The 22,879-nt window shown below is 38.3% G+C and overlaps 1 protein-coding gene across 1 annotated transcript in view; it reads left to right on the plus strand.

The window, feature by feature from the left end:
- The window catches only part of mbc (myoblast city), a 413,292-nt gene that overhangs the window by 23,375 nt on the left and 367,038 nt on the right, over positions 1–22,879 (plus strand). Inside the window, exons 4-6 of the mRNA XM_068228569.1 lie at positions 809–954; positions 13,237–13,357; positions 20,911–21,138. Coding sequence (XP_068084670.1) covers positions 809–954; positions 13,237–13,357; positions 20,911–21,138 — 495 coding nt within the window. The remainder of the gene's footprint in view (positions 1–808; positions 955–13,236; positions 13,358–20,910; positions 21,139–22,879) is intronic.

The following is a 22,879-nucleotide window of genomic DNA, read 5'->3' on the forward strand; positions in this document are numbered from 1 at the left end:
AATTTTTCTCAACATCTAGCAAGTTGTTACAATCATAACCGTTATGGTCCATGTATGAAAAATTCAAAGTACTCAATTGCGGTTTTAATATTTCAATATTGCATACCGTAGGTTCAACCAAATCGGTTATGTTAAGCATATCATTAGCTGCCTCTGTGGATCAGTGGTAGTGTGTCGGCCTCCGGATCCCAAGATAGCGGGTTCAAACCCGGCAGAGGTGGTCGGATTTTTGAAGGGCGGAAAAAAGTCCATTCGACATTCCATTTCGTATGATGTCGGCATGTAAAAGATCTCTGGTGACACATTTGATGTGTACCCGACAAAATTCATTAAAATCTCAGCCATAGACGCCCAAGAGAGTTTCAGTTTGCTCGGTCTGCCATCTAGTGGGCCTAAAGTAAAACGTAACGTGGAAATTGATGAGCAGACAGCCAGATGGTGTCAAATTGAAATGTCTGCACACGGTACCTGAGGCCATACGATTTATTATTATTATTATTATTATTATTATTAGCATATCATTTTTAACCGTAAGTACTGCATTTTTCTCTCTTAAATATCAGATCATAATTTAATTCTTTTGTGAACTTTGCCAGCTTAGGCATTTTCCAATTATGAGGAGAGCGAAAAGAAACTTCTTTAAAACAGGGATATACATACCCATTCCTACATAAAAATAATGTGAACAAAATATTGGCACTAAATTTCAGGAATTGCATGATTCCTTTCTTGTGCATTGTCTGAGTAATTTTTTGTCTATGGCTCATTAATCTTGCTCATTAGTTCTTTAATCCTATATGTGTTTCAGACGCACAATGATCATTTTAAAGATATTGAACGTCAGATTTATGACCTGATCAGCCTTCGCAGTAAAATTCTCTCTGGAACTCTACCAGTTGATGAATTGAAGGAGATCAAACAACTAGTCACTTCCAAAATAGACATGGGCAACAAGTAAGTACATTGCTATCTTAGATTAGTTTAAGGAAATGCAGGTCGCAGAAAACTGTCATTGAAGCAGCATTTTGATATCTATGATAGTATGTGAAAATAACAGGCAAGGTACCATAAAATACCATTAAACTTATTAACATGCTGATTGTCCAGCCCTGCGGTGTAGGGAGCAACGCGTCCGCCTGTCACCCAGCGGTGCCGGGTTCGATTCCCGTCTAGGTCAGGGGTTTTTAATTGTAAATGATTAATATCCCTGGCCTGAGGACTGGGTGTTTGTGTCGTCCTTAACATTCCTTTCCTCACATTCCTGAGGATTGCGTGTTTGTGTCGTCCTTAACATTCCTTTCCTCACATTCCTGAGGATTGGGTGTTTGTGTCCTCCTTAACATTCCTTTCCTCACATTCAACACTACACATCTGCTGTTACACTTACACGCAGGTTCCTATCATATGGTGAAAGTAGTGCCAAAGATCTGCAGAGGTCGAAGCCATGAACAAATATAATTTTTAAAAGAACATGATGTTGATTATGCCAGGTATTAATATTTGGTACACTGCTGACCAAAGTAGTAGTAGTAGTAGTAGTAGTAGTAGTAGTAGTAGTAGTAGTAGTAGTAGTAGTAGTAGTAGTAGTAGTAGTAGTTCAGAGTACAAAAATGATCTACCTGCAGTATATCTCCATAGCCCTTTGAAGTATTATTATATGTTTTATTATGCAATAATCATCAATCAAAGCAATTTTTCTTTTAACTTAAACCGTACGAAATGTCCGTCTGAGTTATTTTCATTTATCCTTGTTACCTCATTGAACAGAGAACTACATAATCACAACTCTCATACCCGGTTACCACCACCATTACCACATTGTTGTTGTTTCATCATTCTTCCTTTATTCATCTATTTTAATATGTCTAATATATTGTATTTACGTGAATAATCCCTGCACCCTAATTTTAGGAAAATAATTTTGAAAAAAATGAAATGAACTAAAATTCCTTCCAGCGAAAGAGTAACATAGGCATAAAAAAAACATTTCATATCACTCCTCGAGTTCCACATGGTCTTTACGCAAATATGAAATTGACAGATATAGCTACTTTACCTGAACAAATTTGAGATGATAAAAATGCATTATCACCGCTATAGAATACCGTATTTACCCAAATAATCCCCGCCGTCGAATAATGCCCGCACCCTCATTTTTAAGAAGGCTCATTTTGAAAAAAATGTACTTACATACATACATACATACATACATTATCATTACAGATTTGCAACTAGTGTTGTGCCTCATTTAGTTCTATACCTCTCATCTTTAAGTCGTTAGAAACCGAGTCTAACCATCGTCGTCTTGGTCTACCTCTACTTCTCTTACCCTCCATAGTAGAGTGCATTATTCTCCTAGGTAACCTGTCCTCCTCCATTCACCTCACATAACCCCACCACCGAAGCCGGTTTATGCGTACAGCTTCATCCATCGAGTTCATTCCTAAATTAGCCTTTATCTCCTCATTCCGAGTACCCTCCTGCCATTGTGTAACTTGTTTGTACCAGCAATCATTCTTGCTACTTTCATGTCTGTAATTCTAACTTATGAATAAGATATCCTGAGTCCACCCAGCTTTTGCTACCGTAAAGTAAAGTTGGTCTGAAAACAGACCGATGTAAAGATAGTTTCGTCTGGGAACTGACTTCCTTCTTACAGAATACTGCTGATCGCAAATGAGAGCTCACTGCATTAGCTTTATGACACCTTGATTCAATCTCACTTACTATATTACCATCCTGGGAGAACACACAACCTAAATACTTGAAATTATCGACCTGTTCTAGCTTTGTATCACCAATCTGACATTCAGTTCTGTTGAATTTCTTACCTACTGACATCAATATAGTCTTCGAGAGGTTAATTTTCATACCATACTCATTGCACCTATTTTCAAGTTCCAATATATTAGACTACAGGCTTTCGGTACAGTCTGCCATTAAGACCAAGTCGTCAGCATAGGCCAAACTGCTTACTACATTTCCACCTAACTGAATCCCTCCCTGCCATTTTATACCTTTCAGCAGATGATCCATGTAAACTACGAAGAGCAAAGGTGAAAAATTACAGCCTTGTCTAACCCCGGTAAGTACCCTGAACCAAGAACTTATTCTACCATCAATTCTCACTGAAGCCCAATTGTCAACATAAATGTCTTTGATTTCAATAATCTACCTTTAATTCCATAGTCCCCCACTATAGTGAACATCTTTTCCCTCGGTACCCTGTCACATGCTTTCTCTAGATCTACGAAACATAAACACAACTGCCTATTCCTATCGTAGCATTTTTCAATTACCCGGCGCATACTGAAAATCTGTCCTGACAGCCTCCCTGAGGTCTGAAACCACACTGGATTTCATCCAACTTCCTCTCAACGACTGATCGCACCCTCCCTTCCAAGATGCCAGTGAATACTTTGCCTGGTATACTAATCAATGAGATACCTCAATAGTTGTTGCAATCCTTCCTGTTCCCTTGCTTATAGATAGGTGCAATTACTGCTTTTGTCCAATCTGAAGGTACCTTACAAACACTCCACGCTAATTTTACTACTCTATGAAGCCATTTCATCCCTGCCTTCCCATTATACTTCACCATTTCAGGTCTAATTTCATCTATTCCTGCTGCCTTATGACAATGAAGTTTATTTACCATCCTTTCCACTTCCTCAAGCATAATTTCACCAACATCATTTTCTTCCTCCCCTTGAGCTTGGCTGTTTGCAACACCACCAGGATGATTTCCTTTTACTTTGAGAAGATGTTCAAAATATTCCCTCCACCTCTCCAGTGATTCCCTGGGATCTATTATGAGTTCACCTGAATTACTCAAAACACTGTTCATTTCCTTTTTCCCTCCCTTCCTAAGATTCTTTATTACTGTCCAGAAAGGTTTTTCTGCTGCTTGACTTGGCCTTTCCAGGTTATTACCGAAATCTTCCCATGACTTCTTTTTGGATTCAACAACTATTTGTTTCGCTCTGTTTCTTTCATCTACGTACAAATCCCTGTCTGCCTCTGGCCTTTTTTGGAGCCATTTCTGATAAGCCTTCTTTTTACGTTTACAGGCTGCTCTCACTTCATCATTCCACCAAGATGTTCGCCTTTTCCCATCTGTACACACAGTTGTTCCTAGGCATCCCTTGCTGTTTCTACTACAACATCTTTGTACGCCACCCATTCACTTTCTATATCCTGAACCTGAACCTGCTTACTGTCTGCTGTTCGAAACTTCTCACTAATCATATCCATGTACTTCTGTCTAATTTCCTCGTCCTGGAGATTTTCTACCCTTATTCATTTGCAGACAGATTTCACTTTCTCTACCCTAGGCCTAGAGATACTTAGTTCACTACAGATCAGAAAGTGGTCTGTATTATTGAAAAATCCGTGAAAAACTCGTACATTCCTAACAGATTTCCTGAATTCATAGTTTGTTACATATAGTCTATTATGGATCTGGTACCCCTAGCCTCCCATGTGTAGCGGTGAAGAGCCTTATGCTTGAAGAATGTATTCGTAACAGCTAAACCCATACTAGCACAGAAGTCCAGCAAATGCTTCCCATTCCCATTAGCTTCCATATCTTCCCCACATTTACCAATCATCCTTTGGTATCCTTCAGGTCTGTTCCCAACTCTCGCATTAAAATCGTCCATTAGCACTTTTTTATCCTTGCTGTTGACCCTGACCACGATGTCACTCAATGCTTCATAAAACTTGTCAACTTCATCCTCATCTGCACCCTCACATGATGAATACACGGACACAATTCTTGTCCTAATTCCTCCAACTGACAAATCTAACCATATCATTCGCTCATTTACGTGCCTAACAGAAACTATGTTGCGTGCAATGGTATTCCTGATAAAGAGCCCTACCCCAGACTCTGCCCTTACCTTTCTATCACCCATCAAGTACACTTTATAATCTCCTATCTCTTCCTCGTTATCTCCCCTTACCCGAATATCACTTACTCCTAGCACATCCACCAAGTTGTTTCCAAGGAGTCCCTCGCCTGTTAAATGGGAATGGGACTCCATTACTCCCATAGGTCCAAGGCTTGCTTAAAATGTTGGGTATTATCTCAGTTTAAAATTTTACTGGCGATTGGTTGACCGGCAAAATGGGAAATCTAAGATAATAGCCTTCCAAGATGGCAGCCCGTAGATGGCTGGAATATCTAATTGAAAGATAAAATCACAGCGACGAGTAATATGATAACATTATGCAATTAATAAATGTCTTAGGTGAATAAAAGAACTCGCGACATATTTCCAGGACTATGACGATTCTGATTTTCGGACACATTTTAGGTTATCTAAAGCTTCCGAACATAACCTGGAATTCCCCAGGTAGGCCTAAAATGAATTCTCGATTATAGCTAATATCTTGTACAGTACACATCTGGGTGACTTTTAATGAAGAATTAATTTTTGAGTGACGTACAATGTTTAATCTATAATTTGTTTTCTTGTTCCCCTTGTTAATGCTTTCTGCCACCAAGTTCAATAACAATTCACTCTTTCAGAAAGTCATATGAGGCTTCTTTCTTCGTTTCTGCTCAATAGCGGACATAATTTATGCAAATTATTTGCAAAACCCGAATGGAATCAAAAACTTGTTTACAATTCGATAGTGACAGCAGCATGTAGTAATTTATTTTCCGTATATCAGTATGAAAAATTTGGGGTTCAAACTAGATTGATATGAAAACTTGGTTTTGGTAAACCGAGATAAATTCTGTGCTGAATTCGAAAGTGAGCGTTATCCGAGATAATGACATATCCGAATTTTGGAAATCTAAGATAACGGCAAAAGTTACCGTCGTTCGTGAATACGGGCCTAAAACACTTCTCACACATGGTCTGTTTGTACTGGACAGTAACACGACCGGTAGTGGATAATTCTTTCCGTGCAATGTAAACACTTGAAATAGACATACCGGTGAAATCTGATGTTAGTTTTGCGATACAGTAAAACCTCATTAATTCGAAGTCTTAGTAATACAGAAATCTGACTTCCAATGACATGATTTCAAATTAACAGCCGTCTTGTAATTCAGAAATGCCAACCCTCGCCAGTTTTCGCGGATTCTGCTTTTCTGCGTACTGCCTGCTACGTGATATTGTGGCGTTCCTTGAAATGCTGAATACAAAAGAATTACGATTTCACTCTATTGTCAGCTATGAAACACACTATAGACACACCGAAGTGTGTGAAAGCGTGGAAAGCTACCCCTGCACGTTCCGGAAGACACATTCTGTCGTGACGCAGAGAAATTTTGAATTTAAATTACTCTGTAAAATATGGTACTATTAAAAAAAATGTAGGTGTCAATTTAGAATTAAAAGTTTGAATTGTTTTCTGTTTAAATATGACATATGGAGACAGTTTTCTTCCATCTACGGTTGCACAAAGCATAACTGTACACTCAGCTTTGAAAACTAGGTGAGCCAGGAGTGTGTTGGCAACCTTGACGCAAATAACCCCCGCACCCCAATTTTGTGCTTCAAATTTTTTTTTTAATATGCGGGGATTATTTGCGTAAATACGGCATATTTGCCATGAAAATTAGCTAGTAGGCCTTCTTACGTGACGGTATTTCATTAATTTGAACTTGCACTAGGCTCGATTCGCCGTAGATCGATGAGATTCTTTGTATCTTACATCACTAGAATCCTCTCCTAAATTACTTACAAATTTGTCACACTCTACATCTAAAACACTCCTCACATGTGATTCTTTTTACTCGTAGAGTAACAGGACCAGTGGTGGATAATTCTTTTCATGCAATGTAAACACTTGAAAATGACACACCTATGAACTCGTTTGTTAGTTTTGCGATACAGTAAAATCTCATTAATTCAAACTCATAGAGACGCAAAAATGTAACTTCAAATTACGTGATTTCAAATTAACCGCTAACTCGTAATTCAGAAATCCCAACCCTTGCCGCGTCATAAAATATTCTAAGACCCGTTACTGCATACAATTAACATTTATTCATAGTTTAAATCTTTCAAAACCAAACTCGATAGCTGCAATCGCTTAAGTGCAGCCAGTATCCAGTATTCGGGAGATAGTGGGTTCGAATCCCACTGTCAGCAGCCCTGAAGATGGTTTTCCGTGGTTTCCCATTTTCACACCAGGCAAATGCTGGGGCTGTACCTTAATGAAGGCCGCGGCTGCTTCCTTCCCAATCCTAGCCCTTTCCTATCCCATCGTCGCCACAACACCTATCTGTGTCGGTGCGATGTAAAGCAAATAGAAAAAAAAAGAACTTTCAAATGGCATGGAAGGAAAACTATTCCAAAAATATATGCAACAAGACGCATTTACAGTATTCAAATAATGCGCTTGGGTAATTCACTGGCAAATATAACCTCACACATTGAAAGAAAAAAATATGATTCAAAGACAAGGAGAAATCTATGCTGGCTCCCTTGTGCAAGTGTTTTATTCATTGGATTACTGTATTATATGCATTTTAGATGCCTTGTACTTGAACGGAAAGTACCCGTTGCCCTTAAAACATCGTGGCTTATCAAACATTTCTATGACGAGGGGAGGGAGTAGGAAGTCTCTCGCTTATGTCTGCATTGCAACACAGTACAGTGACCCTATTTCTTTTAAAACCATAAGTCCGTTTGATCGCGGCATTTAAAAAAAAGCTGCAGTTTCATCAGTATTGACAATATTGTTCAGTGCATGCGAATTTATTATAATTATGAACCACACTATTTTGCCAACTGTCAGCATTGCCAGTGTTCACGGATTCTGTTTCTCTGCACACTGCCTGCTATGTGATATTGTGACATTCCTTAAAACACTGAATAGTAATGAATTACGATTTCATTAGCAACTATGAAACACACTGTAGACGCCCAGAAGTGAGTAAAAGTGTGGAAAGCTAACCCTGCGCATTCCGGAAGATGCATTCTATCGTGATACTGAGAAAATTCAAATTTAAATTACTCTGTAAAAACTATATTTTTAAAATGTAAAGGCAGTTTTGAATTAAAAGTATGAATTGTTTTCTGTTTAAATATGACATAGGGGGGCAGTTTTCTTCCACCTGCAGTTACACAAAGCATAACTGTACACCCAACAAACTATATGAACCAGGAGCGTGTTGCCAACCTTGACACAAATGGAACCCGCACCCCAATTTCATGCCTCAAATTTTTTAAAAAGTATGCATGGATTATTTGTGTATATACAGTAGCTCTCCATCTGATGACTGGAGTTTTTCCCCTTTATCATCATCAACATCCTTTAACCATCTCCAGTCGCCCGGGTGAGGTACAAGAGCGCTCGCCATCTTTGTTTATCCTGGTACATTTCCTCCTTCTAAACTTGGTGCCATTCCACTCCTCTTCCTTCCAGGTCTTGCTTTATTTGACTGATCCACTGTTTTCTTGGTCTGCCTCTAGGCCTTTCCCCTTCCAGTTCCCTTTTTAGCCATTTTCTTACTGTTCTCATTTGATCCATCCTTTTTACATGGCCATACCATCTGAGTCTTGATGTTTTTACATTTTCGCTTAGCGACTGCTTTACTTGTATATTATGACGGATCTCTTCATTTCGAACCTTATCCTTTTTTTTTCTGTAGCATTGACCTCAGGAACTTCATTTCTGCAGCTTGAAGTCTGCTACTATCTCTACTGTTGATCATACAGGTTTCAGGGGCATATGTAGTTATTGGCACGAAATATACCTGTTAAAGGGTTCTCTTTGTACTTCAAGGTATTTGGTTATCCCATAGAAGAGACCTAACTTTGTGATAAAATTGTGCTCCTTTTTGGACTCTGTTAGTGATTTCAGCAGAGGACTTTGCATCACTAGTTACAATACTACCAAGATAATGAAAATGGTTAAAGTTTTGTAGTTTCTCGCCGTCCAGTTGGATGTTAACCTGTAGGGCTTGCCTGCTGACTGGCATCATTAATATTTTTGTGTGACTGATTTTTAGGCCAAACTGCTTAAAATGCTGGTTCCAAGTGTTTAACCTTTTGATCAGTGAGTTTTGGTGACACATACAGGCCACCAGGAGTGAGTTTTTTCTTGAAAATTTTGATTTCGTAATTTTAAGTTATTGATTCTAACTTTTCTCTGTTAATAAAGTTACATAATTTACAATTATGTTACATAACTGATACCTTCAATTTAATTGAAGTCGGTGGCATAGAAAATATTTTTCTCAAAATACTGAAAGGAATAGTAAAATTGACAAAAACATAATTACTCGCTGTATGTGATGAAGTTTGTATCCTTTACAACACACTGACTTGACTTTACAACAGCTTCACGTATCAAAATGTCTTTAGAGTGTAGTACTCTTCAAAACAGTGGTGTTCACAGAGGGGTCTATCACACTCAATACACATCCACACAGCCTTCTTTGCGACAGCGATCTGCATTTCGACCTCAATTTCCGTTTTGTCGTCTTACGAGGAAATACCAATTTCACTCTTATCGGACACAGTACACTCACTATCACCATCATAAATATCAATTTCATCGTCAGGCTCCTCGTTAGTCAAAATATTACTTAATATCTTGCGGAGCAAGCCCACATCCTCGACTAGATTTCGCCATTACCACGTGTACTTGTTTACTATCAGAGACTGTTTGTTTCTACAGAAACCGGAGATGAGGGAAAAGAAAAATAATTTGTATTATCAAGAAATATCGTAAGCTATGATCTTCATTTCTTATAATTGAATAAATTGTTGTAATGTGTTGAATGGTGGAACATCCCTCAAACTCTACATTATTTTCAATAAATAGTCGTGCAATGCTCTCACTGGAAAAATAATTAAAAACTGTTCCCAGGTGTTGTCGTAATTTGTAGCACAATCGTGTAATAAGTTAGGTTAGGTGACTACAGATACTGGGATGGCTCTTCAGAAACAGTTTCTTTTTTTTTTCTGATAATCTTCTGATAAACTACAGTAGAACCTTGATAATTCGAAATCGTTTAATTCAAAATCTCGCCTAATTCAAAGCAGCTCTCATTCCCGGAAACATGAGGTACGGTTTTGCATGTTATCTAAATTGTTTAATTCGAAATGCAGATAATTCGTGATTTGAAGAACAATGTGAAGGAACCCCATAATATCACATAGCAGGCAGTGTGCGGAGAGGTAGAATCCACGAACACTGGCAGTCTGGCGATGCCGACAGTTGGCGAAAAAACGTAGCTTATAGCCTATAATCAATTCGTACGCACCAAACCAATATTGTCAATGCTGATGAAACTGCATTGTTTGTTTATTTTATTTTTTTAAATGCTGAGGCCAAACAGACTTATGGCTTTAAAGGAGAGAATTGCCAGCCGGGAAATGTACTGTGTTGCTATGCAGTGCACATGGAAGCGAGACACTTCCTTCCCCCCGTCCTAGGAAAGTTCGAAAAGCCAAGATGTTTTAAGGGCGTTGGGCACTTCCCTTGCCAGTGCAAGGCATCTAAAAATGCAAACAGTACAGTAATCCAAAAGATAAAGCATTTGCATAGGGGAACCAGCATAATTTCTCCTCGTCTTTGAATCGTGTTTTTCTTCCTTTCGTTGCGTGAGGTTATGTTTACCATTGTTTTATACAAGTGCATTATTTGAATAATGTAAATGCACCTTGTTGGATATATTTCTGAAATAGTGTTTTTCATGGTATTTGAAAAGTTTAAACTGAGAATCAAGGTGATTGCATGCATTAATGGGTCTTAGAAGTGCCATGGCGGATTGGTGGGAAATCGTACAAGTATAGTCACTGTACTGTTGTAATGTGGACGGAAGCGAGAGACTTTCTCCCCTTGTCATAGGAAAGTTTGATAAGCCGCGATGTTTTAAGGGCATCGGGTACTTTCCGTGCAAGCACAAGCCATCTAAAATGCATACAGTACCGTAATCCAATTAATAAAGCACTTGCATTGGGGACGCAGTATAGATTTCTCCTTGTCTTTGAATCATTTTCTTTCTTTTAATTTCATTGTGTGAGGTTACGTTTGCCGGTGAGTTATCCAAGTGCATTATTTGAATACTGTAAATGTACCTTGTTGGATACATTTTGGAAAATTTTTCTCCATGGCATTTGAGAGCTTTAAACTGTGAATCAAGGTTAATTGCATGCAGTGACAGGTCTTAGAATGTATTGTGATGCCGCAAGGGTTGGCATTTCCGAAGTGCGTGTTGGCGGTTAATTTGAAATCACGTAATTCGAAGACCGATTTTTGCATCTCAACGACTTCGAATTATCAAGGTTTTACTGTATCTTCTTGAGTAATGTGTTCGGTATGGCCAGCTGGTTTCCTAGATCAAAATCAGTCTGCACATTACATTCTTAATATTTTCCCTGTCATATCAATATTATGTCCATATCCTTCAGCATTCATATCTCCAATTTCATATTTCCCCTTCCTCTCAGGTGTATCCTCTATTCCCTCGTACTTTTGTGTAATAACCAGTCTTTAAAATGTACTGTCAGATGGCTGCTACTATGTAGCATAGCCATATAAATACTGTCAAAAACTATTTTGTGAATAAGTGAAGTATGGCTTGATATTTTTCAATTTCCTTTAGTATGTTATAGACCCATTCATTACATGCAGTTTGCACCAATCAATCTTCAAAATGTCTACCATTAGCATGCACATAGGCTTGGAGTCTCTTTGGCCAGTTATCTGCCACAGTTGCTACCAAGGAACACTTCAAACTTTCAAGCAGAGAGTGTCTTTTCTTGCAGACCATTCCCTCTAGCACCTGACCACAGTTTGAAGTCCAGGGGGTTAAGATCGGGGGTACCAGAAGGCCACTGAACAGAGGAGATGAAGTCTGGTACATTGGCCTACACTGTTGAGTCTTTGTTGCCTTAATGAGCTGGCACAGAATCTTGCTGATAGATCCAGGACTCATTGATGAACATGCTGTTACTCATGTACTTCACAAGAGGGTTCAGAACAGTTTAGCAGTTTCCATGTACACTCTGCCACTCTTTTGTACGCCTTTTTCACAGAAGTGAAGCCGAGTGGGACCCTTGTAGCTCCTCCCCCTGAGGACTTGCCACATATACCTGATCATTCTGGCTGTTAAACTTCTCTTCAACAGTGAAGACTTCCTCGTCAGTAAAGAGAATTCTCCAATGCCCATTGTTGGTGTGCCACTGTAGAAGCTGCACATAGGCTTGGAGTCTCTTTGGCCATCATCTGCCACTGTTGCTACCAAGGAATGCTTTAAACTTTCAAGCAAAGGGTGTCTTTTCTTGTAGACCTTTCCTTCTAGCACGGACCACAGTTTGAAGTCCAAGGGGTTAAGATTGGGGCTACCAGAAGTCCACTGAACAGAGGAGATGAAGTCTGGTATATTGGCCTACACTGTTGAGTCTTCGTTGCCGTAATGAGCTGGCGCAGAATCTTGCTGATAGGTCCAGGACGCATTGATTAACATGCTGTTACTCATGTCCTTCACAAGAGAGTTCAGCTGCGGTGCCAGGAAATGTCTGGTGTTCCACCGATAAGGTCTAACCCCAAGGTCTTCAGAAAGTACCCTGGATATCGATCATGGTGAAATGTTGAGTTTCTCTGCCATTGTAATCTGCTTCTGGACAAAATTTCATCAGATATGGTCCACTGCTGCCTTAACAGCAGCCACTGATCTAACACTGTGAGGATGCTCAACCCTCGTGCAGTCTTTTACACTGCCTGTCTCAGTAAATCTCTGGATTGTCTGGTAGACAAACCTCTTGCTGATTTTCAGCTGTTTCAGGATTTAGAAAATCTCAGTTGGTGACTTTTCCAACCTCATACAAGGCAATTACGGCTGCCCTGTTTTCATATTCACCCCACTCTTTGCTTAAGCTAAGATGATCCACTCTTTCACTGTTGAACATACACTGGTCAGGACTAACCTTCAGTGCAAGGGTTGAATGCTACCTGGAAAACAGGTTCTGTAATCCAAGTCAAATTTTTGTGATGGTATTTATGGCTAGACTAGGTATTGTCCACCAAGCTCATGATGATTATATGATTGTTACTTATTTGTGATTTGTTTTTATGTTACTAAAATAAGGTTTCAAGGCTGGTAAGTAAAGTGAATCTCTGTTCTGGTATTTACATGTAATGTATGATACGTAGTTGTGCTGGCAAACTAGCTAGTAAAGGAACAGTAAAATTTGTCATGTTTAAACCTTCATTTATGTAGGTTTCAATATATGTAATACTGTATTTATCATGTTTAAGGATGCTGGACTTGGATATGGTAGTTCGAGATAAACAAGGAAATATTCTGGACCCAGACCACACATCTACAATCGAACTGTACAAGCAACATGAACTGGCCACTGAGAGGATCAAGAGGACAGTGAGTGTATTTCCTTGTATTTTAAACAAGGGCTACTAAAGTTGTGATAGCAAGAAGTAACGTACAGTTGAAACTGGTTAAGACGTTCCTCTCTAGCATGTTGCCCTGGTTATTACGCCATTATTCTAAAGTCCCAGGACGTGTTCTATAAAATACATGCTAAAGAAACCTGGATAGCACATATACGTCGCCCTTTAGTACGTTCGTAACATCCACCATAAAAATTTTAAATTAGCATTCCTGGCCGCGTTGTTCATACGACAGGCCAGTGACAACTGGCGCGGGTAAGGGTTTGGTAGAGAACTTAATTTCACGGGCCCGGAGTGAGGTTGTGTGGTGGCTTATAGCTGCAGGAGGCGTTGGTTCCAAGCCAGTCTTATTCTCTTTGCATGTGACGTGTTCATGCTCAATTTTATGTTCATGAGACTCCTTTCAGACGGCGTGGGTTCGACTCGCTTCTGCGCTTAGTTGCCGGTCCGCCTATGCCTAAATTAAGAGGTGATTGTTCAAATAGAATCTTTCATATGATGCGGAGGCAGAGCGTAACAGCGTGCGAGAGAAATGTTTAAGCGGGCGGTCCATGGTGAGTCGCTGTCCCACGCCCACAGTTACTTGTTGTTGGACATCAGTTTTTATGCATGTCATCATACACAATGGATCAACCATGCCCACAACATCAGTACAGAACCCGATAGAGTACCTATAAGAAAGTAGAAATGGATTTAGACGATAAACAAAAGTAGGCTCACTCTCGCCCATAACAGGGACATGTTTCGCTCATTATATTGAACATCTTCAGCCTCTTTTGAACAAATATCTCAATGTTAAGTCTTTGCATTGAAACTTCTTATAATTAAATTGTTTGTTATAATTGTTTTACACCAATAAAATATTACCACTAATTAACACATAATTAAAAAGAATTTATAATTAAAATATAACTGTGATGGACTAGGCATTGATCACAATTTACTGATGTCCAAGTCATAGTAATGTTCTAAACATCTGTAAGATTTGGCTAAAAATCTTGTTAGTTCCCAGTTTTTATTAACACTATTTAGTGCTAAGTTATTTTTCTAAGTTTAAATGTCCTATTTGAAAATGATGTTAAAGGATTAAACTTACGATGTTTTTCTCCTTCGTTGTAGTTTCAGTTTAGTTGAGAAACCACTACATTGTTCAAAGATTGTGCATTGAAGGTTTGTGGTCTGCTGGAAACATCATACTGGTAGTCCTCACTGATCCTCATCCGGTTTGAGTCAGCCTATTTTTATTCTGATCTGTTTGTTATTGAAGCGTGGTTAAAAGGGACACCAATAAATGATACTTAGTTACTGGTGTATTGTTTTACTGTAACATTTGTGAATGTCTGTGTTATTTGTAGTTGTTAATGAGAAATTCTTGTGGTTGAAATTTCACTTACCCCTTTATTCACGCCTTCTTCTTCTTCTTCTTCTTCTTCTTCTTCTTCTTCTTCTTCGTGGGGCTTCTAAATATTAGTTCCCAAGTAGCACCGACCTCTAAGATCTTTTGCTACCATGTTTTTCCTTTATTCCCATCTAGATATACCTCCTCCCTTCACAAAGCTGCAAATTGTTCTTATTGGGTCTTCTTGGATTTTTTTTCTCTCTTCACCTGGTAGTCCTAGAGTGGAGAGTCTGATTCTACCCAGCGCCTCACATTCGAAAAGTGTTCAGCCAATTCCTCTGCGTCATTGCATTCCCTACATATATTGTCTCTTATTACTCCCATTCTGTGTAGGTGTTTTTTCAGATGGCAGTGTCCTGTCAACAGTCCTACTACCCATCTTATCTCTATTGAGTTTCAACAGTTCTTTAGTATGCTTCTTGTTTGGTCCTTTTATCGGTTCCTTTGCAAGCCTGCATCCTGGAGTATTTTTCCAGTTCTCCATTTGTTTCTTTTGTACCCATTTTCCTATGTAGTGTCGGGCTAGTCCATAAGAAATCCTGCATACAGGTTCTGGGCCTACAAAATGTGTTTCTGCCCTTTTCCTGGCGAGTTTTTCTGCCTTTTCATTTCCTTCTATGCTTGCATGTCCTGGTACCCATATTATTTTGACAACGTTTTGCTTTGAGAGCTTCAGGTGAAGTGAATGGCAATACCAGACAATTTTATTTCGCTTTAATGCCTAGCTGTGCTTTTTGCAGTACTGAGACTATTTATCGTGTTTCTGCTTCTTGTGTTGTATGCATAGGGTGGGTTTAGTTGAGGACAAGTAGGAGGCGTAGGTGGAGCATTAGGTACTGGTGTAACATGTGGAGGGCGAGTAGGGGGAGTAGGAGAAGGAACTGTGGGCAGGATGTTGGGTACTGACCTAGCTTGTGGTGGGGGGTCTCTATGTGTTTTTGAGGTGGGATTTGTGTTTGTTAACGTGTTGGAAGGTTTATTATTGAATATTTTGAAGATTTTACTATTTTCTGATTGAGAACTTGTAGCAATTTCGGCAGTTGCTCTATTAACAGGCTTTTTTATTTCGATTGCATCATTTAGGTTCTTTTCCTTATTGAAATACTGATCCAAACAGATCAGAGTAAAAATAGGCTGACTCAAACCGCATGAGAATCGGTGAGGACTACCAGTACGATGTTTCCAGCAGACCACAAATATTTAATGCACAATCTTTGAATAATGTAGCGGTTTCTCAACTAAACTGGAACTACAACGAAGGAGAAAAACATTGCAAGTTTAATCCTCTAACATCATTAATTTCAAATACGACATTTAAACTTAGAAAAATAACTTAGCACTAAATGTGTTAATAAAAACTGGGAACTAACGAGATTTTTAGCCAAATCTTACAGATGTTTAGAACATTACTATGAATTGGACATCAGTAAATTGTGATCAATGTCTAGTCCATCACAGTTATATTTTAATTGTAAATTATTTTTAATTATGTGTTAACTAGTGGTAAAATTTTATTGGTGTAAAACAATTTTATTGAACAATTTCATTATAAGAAGGTTCAATATAAAGACTTAACATTGAGATTTTTGTTCAAAAGAGGCTGAAGATGCTCAATATAGCGAGTGAAACATGTCCCTGTTAGTGTCGTATTGTAACAAAATGTTCTTCTAGAGACAATAAAAAATTTTATGTATTGAATTAGGTGGAAAATAAAACAAGAATTATAATAATTAGTATTAGTTCATTACGGGTAAAAAAATATGAAAATAGTTTTATGCAATTCTAGACATTCTCGAAGGAAAACTGTCACACCAAGAGACTTGCCTCTTTCTGTGGAGCAGTTATCATCATTTAAATATTCCCCAATAACATTTAGTGATGTGGAAAGGAGTTTTTCACATTACAAATGTGTTTTGAGAGACAACAGACGATGTTTTTCAGTTGAAAATTTGTTCAGGGTGATGGTTGTGAACTGCAATTCATCACTTAGCATTGACAGTGGAACCATTTCTGCTTCAACCTCCAAGGAATAAATGTAAATTTATTATCAATACTAACCTGAGTTGTCTACTGCCATTTTTTCATTTTAATAGCGCATATTTATTGGCATATTTTCAAGTTTTTAAGAGCATATTTGCATGCATATTTCTTAGTTTTTTAGGGCATGAACTTCTGAGCCTTATTTATTACCCACACTGAAGAGAGTATTGAAAAGGTTCCGCTGGAAAGTGCGGGGGGTTTTGCACCACTAGACCTCTTGTCAGCGGAAGCATACACGCGGGCTCATTTTACTGTCGTGCAGTCTGGAAGAGGCCTGAGTGACTTGTGTACGTGAATGAGGCCTACTGTACTTAAGTGTGAAACAATGTATGTAAATTAGGCCTACTTTACTTGCGTATACAGCTGACATATTGGTGCTTAATTTTACATTCGTAAATGAATTGTGTAACAATGTATCTAATTTGGCCTATTGTACTTATGCATAGTGGTTTGTATGACATTCAGTTATGGAGAAGAAGAAAGCTAGACAGTTCATACATACATTATCATTATAGACTGTTATGCTTTTCAGCGTTCAGGCTGCAAGCCTCTGTGAATTTACTAAATGTCGCCACAATCCTCAATTTGCAACTAGTGTTGTGGCCTCATTTAGTTCTATACCTCTTATCTTTAAATCGTTAGAAACCGAGCCTAACCATCGTCGTCTTGGTCTACCTCTACTTCTCATACCCTCCATAACAGAGTCCATTATTCTCCTAGGTAACCTATCCTCCTCCATTCGCCTCACATGACCCCACCACCGAAGGCGGTTTATGCGTACAGCTTCATCCATCGAGTTCATTCCTAAATTAGCCCTTAATCTCCTCATTCCGAGTACCCTCCTGCCATTGTTCCCCCCTGTTTGTACCAGCAATCATTGTTGCTACTTTCATGTCTGTACTTCTAACTTATGAATAAGATATCCTGAGTCCACCCAGCTTTTGCTCCCGTAAAGCAAAGTTGGTCTGAAAACAGACCGATGTAAAGATAGTTTCCTCTGGGAGCTGACTTCCTTCTTACAGAATACTGTTGATCGCAACTGCGAGCTCGCTGCATTAGGTTTACGACACCTTGATTCAATCTCACTTACTATATTACCATCCTGGGAGAACACACAACCTAAATACTTGAAATTATCAACGAGTTCTAGCTTTGTATCACCAATCTGACATTCGATTCTGTTGAATTTCTTACCTACTGACATCAATTTAGTCTTCGAGAGGCTAATTTTCATACCATACTCATTGCATCTCTTTTCAAGTTCCAAGATATTAGACTGCAGGATTTTGGCACAATCTGCCATTAAGACCAAGTCGTCAGCTGCTTACTACATTTCCACCTAACTGAATCCCTCCCTGCCATTTTATCTCTTTCAGCAGATGATCCATGTAAACTACGAAGAGCAAAGGTGAAAGATTGCAGCCTTGTCTAACCCCTGTAAGTACCCTGAACCAAGAACTCATTCTGCCATCAATTCTCACTGAAGCCCAATTGTCAACATAAATGCCTTTGATTGATTTTAATAATCTACCTTTAATTCCATAGTCCCCCAGTATAGCGAACATCTTTTCCCTCGGTACCCTGTCATATGCTTTCTCTAGATCTACTAAACATAAACACAACTGCCTATTCCTCTCTTAGCATTTTTTAATTACCTGGCGCATACTGAAAATCTGATCCTGACGGCCTCTCTGTGGTCTGAGACCACACTGGTTTTCATCCAACTTCCTCTCAACGACTGATCGCACCCTACCTTCCAAGATGCCAGTGAATACTTCGCCTGGTGTACTAATCATTGAGATACCTCAATAGTTGTTGCAATCCTTCCTGTTCCCTTGCTTATAGATAGGTGCAATTACTGCTTGTGTCCAATCTGAAGGTACCTTACCAACACTCCATGCTAATTTTACTACTCTATGAAGCCATTTCATCCCTGCCTTCCCACTATACTTCACCATTTCAGGTCTAATTTCATCTATTCCTGCTGCTTTATGACAATGGAGTTTATTTACTATCCTTTCCACTTCCTCAAGCGTAATTTCACCAACATCATTTTCCTCCTCCCCATGAGCTTGGCAGTTCGCAACACCACCAGGATGATTTCCTTTTACATTGAGAAAATGTTCAAAATATTCCCTCCACCTCTCCAGTGATTTCCTGGGATCTATTATGAGTTCACCTGAATTGCTCAAAATAATGTTCATTTCCTTTTTCCCTCCCTTCCTAAGATTCTTTATTACTGTCCAGAAAGATTTCCCTGCTGCTTGACCTAGCCTTTCCAGGTTGTTACCAAAATCTTCCCAAGACTTCTTTTTCGATTCAACAACTATTTGTTTCACTATGTTTCTTTCATCTATGTACAAATCCCTGTTTAAAGATGAAAAAAAAAGTTTACTGAGAAAATGGATGCTAAACCACACATGAAACGTGTGCAAATCGCCCAGGTGTTGGCCTTCTTGTGACAACTTTAAACATAATTGTAAGCAACGTGTATACTTCGCATTTGTAAGAATGTTTTTCCTTGAAGTTTTACTATGTTGGTGTTCTTAAAATATATTGTTTGTTTGTTTGTTTGTTTGTTTGTTTGTTTGTTTGTTTGTTTGTTTGTTTGTTTGTTTCATGAATTATAATTGTAAACACTTGTTTCTTTGTTTTATCATAATTATTTTTACGTTCAAACCTAATCTTAAATTTAACAGCTCGTCGCCATAAGACCTATCTGTGTCGGTGCGACGTAAAGCCCGTAGCAAAAAAAAAATTTAACAGCAAAATTGTTTTTCATTTTTTAGCACCTTCCCTCTTTATGATGTTTTTTTTTTTTCTACAAAAAATGTTCTAACCAGTTTTGGCTGTAAATTATCTAAATATTGATAACCAAAGATCTTCAGTATATATAAAACATCATACGTATACTATCCTGTTTACATACTTATTTACTTTTCTCCTCTTCCTGTGCACTTTTCTTTATTATTATTTAGTGTATGCAAAAATATATTTACAAAATGTACAAGAACAAGAAACATAAGTCTCTATGTGTGGCACACCATATTTGAAGGTCGAGTTCTTTAATCCACTATATTGTTTCATCTCTTGAGGACTGAGGAAGTCACTCAACTACCTGAATAGGCCTGCTATTTACAGTCACCCTTAATTTGGAGAGTTTGTTGTTATGGAGCACTACAGTCGCATACTGGTGTCGAAATATATTTCCATTTCTATAGTGAGTTCTTATATCTTCCATGGTTTGTACCAACTCTCTTCAGAGTAGTCCACATCTTGCATGGTAGGTGGAATCTGCTGGCAAGGTCTCTGCATAAGATCCACAACTTGAAGGATATTGTTGCTTGTCTTGAGCTTCGTAGACAGGTTCAGGTAATTCCTACATATTTTGATGTCACAGATGGTGACCTTGATTTTTAGGTGTACACTAGCCTGGTTTAGCTGAAAGCATTACACCTCTGTTTTCTTCAAGTAAATCTCTAGGGAGGGTAGGTGTCTTAGCAGAATTTCCTCTATTTCAATGATGTCTCAGTGTTGAAGGGTTTGTGCTATGTCATCAGTGTAAAAGAATTTTCTACCTGTATTTTCTGGGAGATCAGAAATGTATAAACTGAACAGCAGGGGGAATAGAAACTTTCCTTGAGATAAACCGTTTTTGAACTTTCTCTCTGTGCTTGTACTGTTCTGCATACATACCCAGAATTTTCTGTCACTGCATGTTATTAATAACTTGTGTGATAGTTTGTTTTGTGTCTAGAAGACAGTCTGTGAATCCTAGGTTGTGAACCACCTACTCTACAAGATATGGGTGGGGAAACAGAAGGACAAAGACAGTAATTGATTACTTCTAGATGGAAAGAGCAAATTGTGGACAGTTTTCAGATGTAACAGCTTTGTCTCAAGTAGCCTTTGATGGAAGCCATAAAGTAGTGGTAGCAAAAATGAAAGTAGGAAAAATAGTGAAAATTAAAGAAAGTTGATCTTTTGGGCCAAAAGTCTGATAGCTTATCATCTCATAATATTGTTAACAATTTAAAGGATATTGCTTCATCATCTTTGAAGTATTTTCTGTTTTAATGTTTCAGAACAGCCTCAAAGAGAAACCTCAAAAGACAGTTACTCACTGTTCACACATATTTTTTGTGTCCGTGCGTAATTTTGTGTGCAAGATGAATGAAGACGCAGAATTACTTATGCATCTTTATGATGCTAAAGAGGGAAGAGCCTTCACAGAGAATTATGTTGTGTGGTGGACTAAAGAAGGCCTATTACGTGATATTGACCAGCTGCACAACCTCCGTGTACTCTTCACAGTAAGTTCTTGTTGCAGTTAATACTATATAATCTTCACCTCTGTATAGAAGCTGTCATCATCATCATCATCATCATTATTATCATTTTCCCATGTTCAGCTCCAGTTGGGTGGGAATGTTTATGGTAACATTCTATCTTCCGCTATCCAACCACCATTGTTCCTTCTCAGCTGTGTTCCTATCCAGATTTATTTTAATTATGCTACCGTTGTTCTTCCTCAACTATGTTCCAATCCGGGTATAGGAGGCTGTGGATTTATTTGGTGCTGATCATTCCCTATGAGAGTAATCTTGCTGGAATCTAATGTATTGTGCTTCTTATAAGATTTATTCTTATGACTGTCCAGTTTGTTAATGTGTTTTGTGTGTCATATGATGTTATCTGCCATTTGTATGCTTTTCTTGTGCAAATTCGTAGCTATTTAGATATAAGATAATTTTGTGGCCAAGAGGGCACCCATCTTGCCTCTTTTACATTGTTTGGCATTGATTGTGTATTGAGTATTTGCCTACTGCCAAAGAGATATTGCACAGGAAGTTAACGCCACGTCGGTGGTACTCTCAACAACTATTGATTAACAGCCAATCTTTTAGATATATATGTCTTGTGTTTATTGTATCCATTCAACGCATGAAGTAGGTTATGTTAAAATTATTGTTTTTCGTCTTAACTGTATACATTCTTTCATTATTCATTTATAAATCTATACGTGTCATATAAGATATAGGAACTGTTGAGTATTTTAACATCTTTTATTTATGGTGCGATATATAAACATTGACTTAATGCATAAGTTATACATTACAGTGTTATGAAACTGTACAACCCATCTAATTTACTACGTTTTTGCAGACAGCGATTCATTTTCAAAATGAATAATTCCAACTATGATACAGTAAATTCTTCGGATGGAAAACAAACATGCAGTCTCTGTGGGAAGTCCTATAAATCCGTTAAAATACATTTTAGTAAAGCTCATCCTGAAGCACACAAGTAGACATTACTAAAAACTTACACACCGCAACAGGCAACCACTCTTCGCAACATTTCAGTATCAGACGCACAAACAAATACAGATGCTATGTCCACTCATACCCTGACTACAAGCAATGAGGAAAATTTAATGAATTCATGGGTAGATAAAATCAAGGAGGTTTTAATCAATGAAACATTATATGAAATTAACTCTATTGTATCTGACGTAACCTTGTTTTTCCTCTCTTCGATGAACACACTACCAGGCCCACAACATCCGGCTGTAAAAATTGCAATATGCGTAAAAGTGGGGCAAAAAAATCAAGGGATTGACCTGTTCACAGAGCTCCAACCCCACTCGAAGATCTAAAAGAGAGAAAGAAAATAAAAAAAATACACTTATGATGTAGCACAGTATAACTACTATAATCACTGGAAAAGAGTAGTTAGGAATGTTATGAGCTGTTGTTTGAATCTAAATTGCCCTGCTCAAATGCACAAAATTAAGGAGTATTTTTCAGAAGTATTTGGAAAGGAGAATAATCAGACACCTTTGGTTGCAAGTAATTTTAATCCAAGTACTCCAAATATAATGGAACTATCTGAACTATGGAACTGTTCATATCAACACAGCACCTGGCCTGGATAAGGTGTTGGTTCGAGTCTTGAAACATCAAAAGGCAGGGACATTTAATACTTTTGCTAGGGACTGCCATGATTTGATTTGGAATTGTGCCAGATGCTTTTAAGATTGGAAGAACAATT

This window comes from Anabrus simplex, chromosome 7, assembly GCF_040414725.1.
Source record: "Anabrus simplex isolate iqAnaSimp1 chromosome 7, ASM4041472v1, whole genome shotgun sequence".
Taxonomy (NCBI): domain Eukaryota; kingdom Metazoa; phylum Arthropoda; class Insecta; order Orthoptera; family Tettigoniidae; genus Anabrus; species Anabrus simplex.